Here is a 12,543-nt window from a genome sequence, read left to right as displayed (position 1 = left end):
ATAATTGGGTTGAACTGTTCTGGAACAGTGTTGTAAATACAACTTAACCACTGATTTCTAGTCATGTCCTCTATTGGAAGACCAAACAAAGTAGTTTCGCTTTCACAACGAAAGAGCGTCACACACGGCGGGCTAGAGTGAGCGGAGGCAGGCGGGCTAGAGAACGGCGCGGCCGGTGGATTCGATGAAGGAGGCTTGCGGCAACTTCATGTGACGACCCCGGGCTGGTTCCCTCCAAGTCTTGTGTTTCTGAAGTCTGACAGCGCAGACGTAGCTTAAGACTCTCTGAACCAAGCTGGAATACTTCGCCTTTGCTCTTCCAGCTGTCAATGAAGTCAGTCTCTGATTTATTTCAGCATCTACATTGTGATCTGTATGCTCTTATCTGCCGTTCCGTTCTGTCTGCGCTCCAGAGTTTCTTTCAGTTTCTCTGATTTTCCCTGACTGGTTTCTCTTTTGACAGGCCTCGGCCCTCCGGCAGACCAGACCAAGGTGATCGAGGAGTTCCGTTACCTTTCCCAGAAGCTCTTTGTATCCGTGTCTGTCTTTGCCGGGCTGGGAATCCTTCTGGGCATAGTCTGCCTCTCCTTCAACATATACAACAGTAGCATCAGGTTAGTGTGTTCATAAGGAATCCACATGCAATTGATCTGAAGTGCTGTAAAATTTGACAATTAAAGGTAATTTTATGATCATTTTGTGTTGGTCAGTATGTTAGTTCTGTCCATTTGAATAATTATTATGGTACCACACCTTCAATAAGCTTGTATCATTTTTATAATTTTATATCTTGTGTTTTTATTTTATGTCATTTTATTTTTGTTAACCCAATTATGCTAAAATCAATCAAGTTGTATTAAAGGGGTCATATGATGTTGCTAAAACGAACATTATTTTGTGTATTTGGTGTAATGAAATGTGTTTATGCGGTTTAAGGTTAAAAAAACACATTATTTTCCACATACTGTACATTATTGTTTCTCCTCTATGCCCCGCCTTTTTGAAACGCGTCGATTTTTACAAAGCTCATCGGTCTGAAAAAGCTAGGTGTGCTGTGATTGGCCAGCTGTCCAGTGCGTTGTGATTGGCCGAATACCTCAAGCGTGAGACGGAAATGTTACGCCCCTCACCATACTGTTGATGCCGTGTCCGGCCGGAGCGACGAGACATAAACATTAAAACCCATTACAAACGAGGCATTTGTTGCATCCAGTGGGGACATAATTACTGATTATAATGACTTATACTGTCTTTTTACGCATTGCCTTGCGCTGCGTAAACATAAAACCATGTCTGCATTTGTGATCGGAGAAATGACAAACAACAAGCGATACTCACTGCTCAAAACTTGCGTTTGAATCGTCAGTGGCAAATCCTTTAAATGAAAACGTACTTACGTGAGTCAGAACTGCTGGCATTTTAGTCTAACGTTACTCTCCCAGGATCAGTAAACAGTCCTCCATAAAATGTGCTGCACACATCTGAATATTTGGGTTGAAGTGTTCTGGAACAGTGTTGTAAATACAACTTAACCACTGATTTCTAGTCGTGTCCATTTTTGGAAGGCCAAACAAAGTAGTTTCGCTTTCACAACGAAAAACACAGCGGCCTAGTGTGAGCGAAAGCCCCGGCTTAGCGTGAGCTGAAGCCGGGCAAGAGTGAGCTGAGGCGGCGGGGTCGAGAACGGCGGTCCTGGCGAAGGAGCGGTGAAAACGGTGAAAGCATATCCGGTGATCCACAGCACTAAGTTGATGTATTTCCTCAGCGACCAGCATGGATCAGCTCTAGGCATGACGAAGCAGATATCGTCCTCTTTTGGAAGGTCAAACAAAGTAGTTTCGCTTTCACAACAAAACACACAGCACCTTCACGACATGGCGGCGGCGGCAACAATACTACAGCGAGAATAAAAGTTACTCCTTCTTTCTTTGTGTGAACATTTGGGCGGTGTTATGCAAATCTTCCCACATAGTGACGTAGGTATGTGGGGGTGTGTTAGAACGAGCCGTTTTAGGTAGGCGTGGCTGACTCTTAACTTTTATAAAGAATATCTCTTTGGATTTGAGACTTTAGTCTTTGTAACTTTACAGATCTTCTTTATGCACCAAGAGCTTGTAACACTCCAAATAGAAAGGAAAAATTGAAATCGCATCATATGACCCCTTTAATGGGAAAAGTGTTAAAGGTAGAGTAGATGATTTCAGAGAGGCTAGCAATAGAAAGCATAAGATCCCACCCTCCCTGCAAATCACTCTCCAAAGCCACACCTCCTCCAAAACACATGAACATGCAGAGGCTAACCAGCGAGGAGGATTGAATGCCAGTGAGAAAAATTACAGTACAAAGCACATAATATTACAATAATAACTCCTTCCATTCTCGCTCTGCAGTAGCATAACTGAACGCGCTGATGACGGATCACGTCTGCGTGAACAGGGTGTGTGGAGGTATACAAATACATACGTTGACAGGCAGGTAGGACAGCCTATCGTAGCCCTCGAACTGAGGAATATGATTGGACAAACATTTTATGGTTCTTCCACAGACGATATAAATACATATAAATACATTTAGACCAGTTAACTTAGTGATTGTTATGGGGATGTGAAGAGAAAAAATGTTTTTGAACCAAATCACTTAGCCTTACCCTGCCTTTAAATAGACATTACTAAAAGTAGCTTTAGAAAGACATATTTTGATTCAGCATTGCATAAATAATGATAATAAATATGATAATAAATAGTGGTTTGGGCATAAAAAAAAAGAATATTGAGAAATTAAATTATACTCTCAATAATCAACTAAAACTGCCAGTAGGTGGCAGTAACTCACATCAATTTAATAAATCTTTTAAGAATGAAACAAGTGACTGGCTGCATTCGAAATTGCATACTTCTCTACTATAAACAGTAAAAACAGTATGTGACAAAAGAAGTATGTCCGAATTCACAGTGCTCATAAAAGAGTAGGCAGTGCAGTGAAGCGACTGAAGCTGGTAGGTCACGTGATAATGACAACATGGCAAATGTAGTACGTCCAGATTACATCCATACTACACACATTCATACTATATAGAACGTACTTTTTTAGCAGTTTCAAAGTAAATACTTGTTCAAAATCATGAAAATATGCAATTTCGGACACAGCCTCTGTCTTTATGAATGAGTCACTGAATCATTGACTCACTCATGTCGTTCAAACGGCTGATTCATTCAAGAATGAGGCAAGTGAGTGTCATTGTGAATGAGTCACTGAATCATTGGCTCACTTGATTCGTTCAAACGGCTGATTCATTCAAGAATGAGGCAAGTGAGTGTCATTGTGAATGAGTCACTGAATCATTGGCTCACTCGATTCGTTCAAACTGCTGATTCATTCAAGAATGAGGCAAGTGAGTGTCATTGTGAATGAGTCACTGAATCATTGGCTCACTTGATTCAATCAAAAACAATGATTCATTCATTACTGAATCACCGCTGTGTTGTGTGTTGAGACACAAAACCGTTCTGCTGTGGCTTTGATTGGAACTATTTTTTGTTTGTGAAGCTGAGCAAAAACAGACAACACAGACAATACTGTCTAAAGCAATATGTTTATTGAACTATTGTATTAATTCAATATCACATTTAAAATTGTGCAGATGTTCAGGAAATGAGAGCACTAAACCATATCATGTCATTTAAATATAAGAGGGGCATTTTTACCCTCATGTCTTGTATTTTAGGGCATGTAACTGCATTCTCACTGGCTTTATCATGCAGTCAGTCAGTCAGTCGTCCTGCAGCATGTGCATCAGTGTACGATGACGTACAGATGTGGGCGGTATTTTTTCCAGTATTAATCACACCAGATTAACACATTAAACAGCCCTAATTATAAAGGTCTGCACCATATTCTTTTGAAATCTTAAAATGCTTTGTGTGAGGAACAGACCTGCATCTCAGTCACTGTTCAGTGATAATCTTCCCCTCCGCTGAAGCTCAAACCCGCCGCCGCCTACTTTTATGCTGTTTTTTTACCTTTTTTTTTTTGTCTCGACAGCTGTGCTTAATATGAGCTGTTATTATACAGTAAGAGCTCCTTAAAGCCCCTCAGAAGTATCTTCTTTTGCATTTTGTGAGTGTTCAGTGTTCAGTTGTGGATGAATGATTCCTTTAATTCAGCAACCCCTTACCAAAAAGTAGTATACTTCAAGTTTATTTTATTAAGTATACTTAAGTAAAGTTCAAGTATATTTTTAAGTATACTTTATGTAGTAAGTATACAAATATCAGTGTACTAGTAGTATACTTGTAAGTGTACTATTTCAATACTCCTTGGGACTAAATTGGCCCACTTTCTAGTATATAAAACTATACTTTTAAGTATACTTTAAGTATAACAGTAGTAAACGTTGAGTACACAACTAGTTTACATCAAAATGTTTAGTTTGTACTGCAACTATACTAAAAGTGAACTTATAGGTATACAGTTTACTAATTAAATACTTGTAGTAACATTTTTAGTACACTTTGAAGTATAGTCTCAGTAAACTACTAGTTTAGTAGTTTTATACTGCAAGTATACTCGTAAGTTTTCTTTAAGTGAACTTTACATCATACTTTAAGTATACTACTATGTCCCTATTTAGGTATTAATTTGTATATATTTTGTTACATGAATATCTGAACATACAAAACATCAAAAGAACAGGGTATCTGCTTGTAAACAAAAACATTTTATTCTAGCTTCATGCATTCTTTTTTAAACACTTGAATGTGGATAAGTTTCATAAATAAAAAATAAAGAAATAAACAACATTTTGAACAAAAAGCTGAAAAAAGACTATGAATTGGATTCAGAATGATAATCAAAACGTAGATAAAGTCGATCAACACCCCAAAGCTTGACAGTTATTATTACCTCTTCATTGGTCGACATTTTATTCCATAACGTTACACAGTTTTGATGCTGTTTTATGTCTGATGATCGTGTTAGAATACATGTGGAAGCATCTGTTGTTTCGGTTTCTTCTTCACTTGTGTTTTTTGGAAATTCTGTACAGAAGATGTGTACTAGCGCCGTCTACAGTATAACAATGGAAACACGGATTCTAGGATCACAATTATAGCTAAAATAATATATTTAGACTTTCAAGTATAAGTCAAGTATACTTAAATGTCATTTTAAGTATATTTCTGAGAAGAACATAACGCCAATTTCTGAGAAGTACAGAAAAAGTAGACTAAAAGTATACTTTCCTATTTTTAGTTTAAAAGAAGTATACTAATAGCACACTTGAATAAACTTATTTTTCGTAAGGGACTGTAAACAGCCTACAATTAATATGCTATACTTAGACCACAGTGTATTTCATGTCATGTTTGATACACAACTTTCTAAGGCCTCTAAATGATCTGAAAAGTGATCAATAATTTCTAAGGCCTTTTAGTGTAATTGCACAAACATCCACCTTCAGCTTGTGCATCATGAGCATTTTTTACTATTTTTTTATAGAGTAAACATAAGAATAGCTTTGACATTGTTAGTAATATTTCAAGACGAACACATATTGAAGCAAACTTACTCATCCAGACATCATTTTTTAGAAAAATCAGTGAGTCTCAAATCTGACCATCAGGCTTTTGAGGACCGTTTATTTGTTCATCTCTCAATCATCATTGGATTGCATTGCGTTATATGTTTTGATCATCAAACTAAGCATTAAATATCATCTTACAAAGGAGATATAGAGTGACGGCTGATAATTATATCATTTTATGTAAGTATCCGTCATACAAGCATCAGAATTGCATTACTTTTTAACCATTTAAATATCAGCATCTGCACCAAGTTGCATATCAGTTTGAGTCTCTGAATAAAACTAAGCTGTTTTTGTCTTCCTTATTCTCACTGTATAGTACTATATGAGCCATAAAAGCCTGATGTATCAAATATGATGCTCAAAAGCACATAAGCAAACCTGCCCATGTTTGTTGGATGACTAGTCGTCTAGCCAAGTGTTATTATGACCCATCCTTACTACAGTAATGAGTGCATTGCTTTGAAATTGATTGTTGATGAAGTAAATGGAGTAGAAACGACAGATGCCTGCATATTTCCCCATTAGCTGTAGTTAAAGGCCTGGGTTTGGCTGGCACGTGGGATGGACTCGATCAGGTCAGACACCTGTCCTCATGTCAGCTCACTTCATAGTGTGTGTAAATCAGTGAACTGTGCCAGACTCAACCACCGTGACCCGACGCGGGTCTGAAATGTGTCACGGCTGTACATCCAGGTAAAGTACATGGTGGAGGCACAAACACTGAACGTTTGAACCTCTGACGCTTACTGTATCTGAAGGGTTTACGTTTTACTGTACTTTGTTTGATATCCTGATGGTGTTTTCTCTGCGCTTGCGGTCCAGTCATCTCAGGCATGGGTTTGATCGGTTTCACTTTCGCGTCTTATATTGAAAGACACCTTTTAAAGGCAGCCCGTTCGCCGTTCATGTTTTCCATCAAGAATTGCTCATTTTGTACACTGGGAATGTTTTGACGGCTTTTTGAAAATGAGTTATTATAAGAAATGTTAACTTGCAGTCATAACCAATAACTGGGGTTGGAAAGAAATTAATATACTGTATTTGTAGAAAGTTTGGAAACATTATGATTCGTAAATGAAGTCTGAAATATTATTACTGTTTTCTGTTTGAATATATTGTAAATATTTTCTGCATCATTACTCCAGTCTTCAGAAAATGTTTCACACAAAATATTAAAACTGTTTTTAACATTGATGATAATAAGTACACTGATTAATAACTGAGCACCAATTATAATTGCGCCGCAAATCAGCATATTAGAATGATTTCTGAAGATCATGTGACACTGAAGACTGGAGTAATGATGTTGAAAATACAGCTGCGCATCACAGAAATATACATTCACATAGAAAACATTTATTTTAAATTATTTCAAATAGTTGTATCTCAACCAAATATTGTCCGATCCTAACAAACCATACATCAATGGAAATATTATTTATTCAGCTTTGAGATGGTGGAATTTCAGAAAATTGACCCTTATGACTGGTTTTGTGCTCAAGGGTCACATATATATATTTTTACAATATTAATGTTTTTACTGTATTTTTGTGCACATAAATGCAGCCTTGGTGAGCAAAAAATATATATATAATTTAATAAAAATATTAAAAATCGTAATGTTTCCAGTACTGTAACTGCTGTACACACGTTTAAAAAAATAAATAATTTTAGCACAAATTTCCCATTCGTTTAACATATGGAGTATTTACAGAATTATATAAGAGTTAAATGATATGCAAATAAAAAAGAAATACTGTATGTTGAGCTGTAAAGTGACTTTTTGTAATGTCTATACAGTGTTCAAATCATCTGCTACAATAATCAATCTCCATATGTACAATTATTCATGGTTAATTTGCTTAGCATATAAAGCAAATAATTAAATTACATTTTAATTACACTAATCTTCCGTAAGAGGTCTGTCGTTTTAAAAATTATGATGTGAAAAACGCAGACATCGAATCGTTCGCAAAAAGATCTATAGCATGCGTTTAGTTAAGAGATGCTGGCTTTAACAGTCTCCGGCTTTTGTCTTGAGGCTTTGCAGTGAAACGTGAGCTGCAGGTTCTCAGGTAAAGCCGATTGACTCAGTCACATTCCAGCACGGCAGATTTATTGAGGGTTCGCTTCACAAACAGGCCCAGAGCAAATGCAAATTATAGTCATCATGCAGCATTCTTCAGCAAACACAGGTTGCTTGGGGTCGCTCTTAACTGCTGGGTGCTGCGGACAAATGACTTCCTGCAGAAAAGCACAGTGACGCTGCTGCTTTGTTGTTCTCACAATTATAAAATCATATTTACTCTCAAATATGAAGAAAACCTCGACGGCATTAAGATGAAATCAAGTCCTGGCCTCTGTAATCTGGTCTGCGTCTCCTCTAGAGTTTCAGAAGACTTCTCAACAGTGTCTCAAAGTGTGCTCAGATTTGCCAAAATGCCAATCAAAGGTCAGAGATCTCAATATGAGCGGCTCTCCAGCTCTGCACTCCTACTGTATGACAGCTACTGACTCATCTAAGTGTCATTTCCATATCTAATAAGGCATTTTTGGAGAAACATCTGTTGATGCTTGAATTAATCATAACTGAAAGTGTACTGAAGATATGAAAGAACGGCCTTCGAGAGATCTGTGCTGCTTCTCAAGGCTCTTTACTGTACTGTGTTGTGTAACTAAAATCACCCAAGAGTAGGACCCTATGATTTCCATGATGCAGAGTCCAGTCATAAACATGAAATTTACAGTATAGTGCAGAATGTGACAGAATTTCTCAGCTGCGACTCGATATATGAGGACGTGAGCACATGAACTTCATTTCCAGAGCTGCTCTGAGGGTCACTTTATCAGCAGTTCACCAATTAATTTGAGAAAAACTACCATCACTGAAACTCAAAGCTCTTTACAACAACACGCCAAAATAAAAGTCAAAGAAATTATGACAGAAATGCATTACTATTGTACAGTAGACTGCACTGCTCAAATTAAAAATGATAATATAATAATTAAATATTTAAGGAATAACACAATTTTTCTTCCATGTTTTAATTTAAACAGTGAACCTAAATATAAATGCCAAAATCCAAGGAATTGTTGCATTTTCATTTGATTGCATTTTTAAATTGTTAATGTTTTTGTACATGTATTTGATTACCACTGTTTTTGATAATAAATGTGTATTAAATCATTAAATTAAAAGACAACAGAATTTCTAAAAAATAAAAAATAATGATAATAATAATAAAACATTTCATCTGGCCCTATTTTTGTAAATAATAATAATAATTTATTAAATTGTTATTAAAGTTTTTTTTTAATCAATTGATTAGACATGCTTTTTGATTATTAAATGAAATTAATTAAACCATTAAAAATTTATTTAGAAAAATATATAATTACATTAGGCTGTATTACATTATTTTCATTAGGTTGTAAAAAAGTACTTTTGTTCTATCATTTAAAAACTAATTATTAAATAATTAATATTTATTAAATATTAAAATAGAACAAAATAAAACACTGAAGACTGGAGTAATGATGCTGAAAATACAGCTTTGGTCACAGAAATAAATTATATTTTAAAGTATATTAAAATATAAAACCGTTATTTAAAATTGCAATAATATATTGACAATATTACAGTTTATTTTCATATATATATATATATATATATATATATATATATATATGTATAGTCATTGAACTCCAATACTACACACACACACACACACATTTCTCATTTCTTCATAATTTCTCTTGCGAGCTCCATGTGAAGCATCACACTCATGAACAGTAACTGCAGGAAAAGACGCTCGTCTCTTTCTCTCTGGCCGTCTGGCTGGGGTTCGAGGCGTTTGTTCTTTGAGACGAAGCTGGCGTAATGGCAGGTTCCCAGCGTGTTAATAACAGCCGTCCTCCTCTCGCTGTCTTACAGGAGTTCACAGGCATCAGCCGCAGGAAATCTCCGGTTTCTACCAGCTGCCTCAAGGCCAGATCACCCCGTCCATGAACTGGTAAGACTGAGCCACACGCCTCACATCTACAGACCCTTCAGCTTGGTTTGGAACTATTTTCATTGGCAAAACAGAACAAAACTGACAATATTGGGTCTAAAATAAATTAACATTTTATTTGTTGAACTGTTGTATAAAATCAATACAACATTTGCAATCACGCTCACGTGCTGATATTCAGGAAAACAGCACTGATGCGTGTGTGATATTACTTAACTGCATCATATCTTATAAATATAAAACACAAAACCCATTCAGAGATATTTTGTTGCTTTCATACTTGAATTATAGGGTGCATTCTAATAGGCTTCATCACGCAGTCAATGCTTTTGGACTCTCAAGACGTGTTTTTGTTTGTTTTGAATCGATAATGTCAGCTCGCATATCATTCAAAAAACAATTACAATACTATCGCTTAGGGTTGGGCGATGTCTACCAAATTGGCAAGGGACGATGTGTACAGTGAAACATTGCGGTGGACGATGACACGTTGGGGGGTTATGGGGTGTGCCCGAAGGTGAATCCGTATTTAGAAAGGCACGGAAAAACAAATAACGATTGCTAACGGTCCATTCAGAGATATTTTGTTGCTTTCATACTTGAATTATAGGGTGCATTCTAATAGGCTTCATCACGCAGTCAATGCTTTTGGACTCTCAAGACGTGTTTTTGTTTGTTTTGAATCGATAATGTCAGCTCGCATATCATTCAAAAAACAATTACAATACTATCGCTTAGGGTTGGGCGATGTCTACCAAATTGGCAAGGGACGATGTGTACAGTGAAACATTGCGGTGGACGATGACACGTGGGGGGGTTATGGGGTGTGCCCGAAGGTGAATCCGTATTTAGAAAGGCACGGAAAAACAAATAAGGATTGCTAACGGTTGACTGTTACATTACAGTACATAAAATTTCACTTACCACATAAACAGAGTTAGGGGAGATGACTGAGGATGATGGCGAATGATCCTGAGCACCACTGACAAACATTTAATCTTGTAAAATGTGTGGTAAGTACTGCCGCTCCATAGTATAAACAGAGTAAGTGTGATCGCGAATCTCGAAAGTGAAAGTGAAACTAAAAAACGATCGCGCATTCAAAAGCAGTTTCAATGCCAGGCATAATAGCGGCTCCCTGATGCCCGCAATTTATATACAGTATAATTGACCAATGATATAACTGCGAGAGAAAATACTGAAATATAGGGTTATATAGGGCTGGGTTAAAAAGGGACAAACCCAGCTATTGGGTTGTTTTGAGGTTTGAGGGTGGGGGATGCAACACGAACACAGACTTAGCAGCTTATAAAAGGGAGGAGAAAACTTTCCCATATCTTTTGTTATGAATGGCAAATTATGTGAATGTGAGTGAAAATGTCATATTTGGCATGCAGATGCAGATACAGACCCTTGATGTGATGAACGACACTCATTCCTCTGTTTGAGACTTTAAATGTGAAGCAGCCAAATACTTTTTTGGGCCACTTTACGTTTAGATGTGTAGAAACGTACTGGAACGCAATAAAAAAGCGTAATGTAATGACTACACATAATGTAATAAATGATATTATTAAATCTAATGGAATGGAATATTTTATATAATTATATAATATAATTTAATATAATATAATGATCAAAATGCAATCATCTTCTCCAGTCTTGAGCTCATATTGTAATTTCCCACAACACAATAGTGTATAATATATTCATAGTTCATAATGTTATAGCAGCACATAATATATTGTATAAATGAAACAATGTTTACAATATATTAATTCTCTCTCAATGTGATTTGTTCTGTGATTTTATGACCTGTGACATCAATTTGTGTCACTTAGTATTCCCGTTTTAGTTTATTTATTTATTTACTATTGTTTTTTTAAAGTTACCGATTTTGTATTTTAAGTATTTAACTGTTTAGTAAGTAGTTTAAGACAAGATTGAGGTTTTTAAAAAATGTACCTTTTTAATGTTATTTCATTAAAACGGTAATTATTAACTTTGACTGTTTTTGCTGCACTCGTAATACATTTCCCGCAATGTAACTTTTTTTAAATATTACATTTTGAACATTTTATTTATTATGACTTATTATTTTACATGATGTGCAGTTATTACATTGTTTAGTGCTGATATTAATCTCTCTGGTCTGGTGCGTGATACAGTGGCGAGCTGATTTGGAGAATCTGGATGTAAGTTCAGAGACATTCAGCTGATGTTGTTTGAGTGTCAGATTGATCTGACAGATGTTTTCATCATATACAGTGTGGTGGAGGATATATGTATTGGCTCAGTATGTGTGTGGATCTGGGGATTGAACCCGTGTGTTGGTGTTGCTGGCATCATGCTCTCCGTTAACCGTTACCTGACGAATGTCATGGCCTGAGAACACAAGCTGTCACCTGGAAACATTTGGGTCGAGAAACATGAAAAATTCACTGCTGTAAAGTGAAGAATCAGAAGAGGGGATGAAACTGGACGCATAGTGTGAAAATAAATAATAGTGTGTCGTATGTGAGATTCTTATAATTAGGCTTTTTAAAGAGAGGGTTGTAATGGTCTTTTTATTTAGAGGAATTAAATAAAAGATTTAAGGGGGAATAGTAATTAAAAAAACAGTAAATGAACAAGTATGAGATTTGAACTGTGCAAATAATATTATTTCAAAATATGCACACATTCACTCTATTTTGTTTGTACCGTATTGGCCCGAATATAAGATGACCCCCTTTTTTCCAGATGTACCTTTTGGGAAAAGGCTTTTTAAAAACCAAATCTTGTTTTTTCTCAGTAAAACACATTTTGTCTTCAATTATTTTCATATTGCATATTTTTCCTATTTTAATTTTTGTTTTGAAAGTATGGTAAAAACTGGTCAAATGTACCAACAATCACATTTAAAAAATATACACTTTTTGATATACCATAAAAAAAAACAAAAAA

The 12,543-nt window shown here is 35.9% G+C and overlaps 1 protein-coding gene across 4 annotated transcripts in view; it reads left to right on the top strand.

Annotated features, from left to right (window-relative positions):
- Positions 1-12,543, top strand: part of LOC107728269 (transcription factor 7-like 2) — a 52,386-nt gene that overhangs the window by 26,739 nt on the left and 13,104 nt on the right. For all 4 annotated transcript variants that reach the window (XM_016538386.1, XM_016538385.1, XM_016538387.1 and 1 more), the window contains one exon: positions 9,519-9,597. In XM_016538386.1, the coding sequence (XP_016393872.1) occupies positions 9,519-9,597 (79 nt within the window). The remainder of the gene's footprint in view (positions 1-9,518; positions 9,598-12,543) is intronic.

This window comes from Sinocyclocheilus rhinocerous, unplaced genomic scaffold (genome assembly GCF_001515625.1).
Source record: "Sinocyclocheilus rhinocerous isolate Xijiao unplaced genomic scaffold, SAMN03320098_v1.1 scaffold217, whole genome shotgun sequence".
NCBI lineage: Eukaryota > Metazoa > Chordata > Actinopteri > Cypriniformes > Cyprinidae > Sinocyclocheilus > Sinocyclocheilus rhinocerous.
This window is presented reverse-complemented; position numbering and strand designations above follow the sequence as displayed.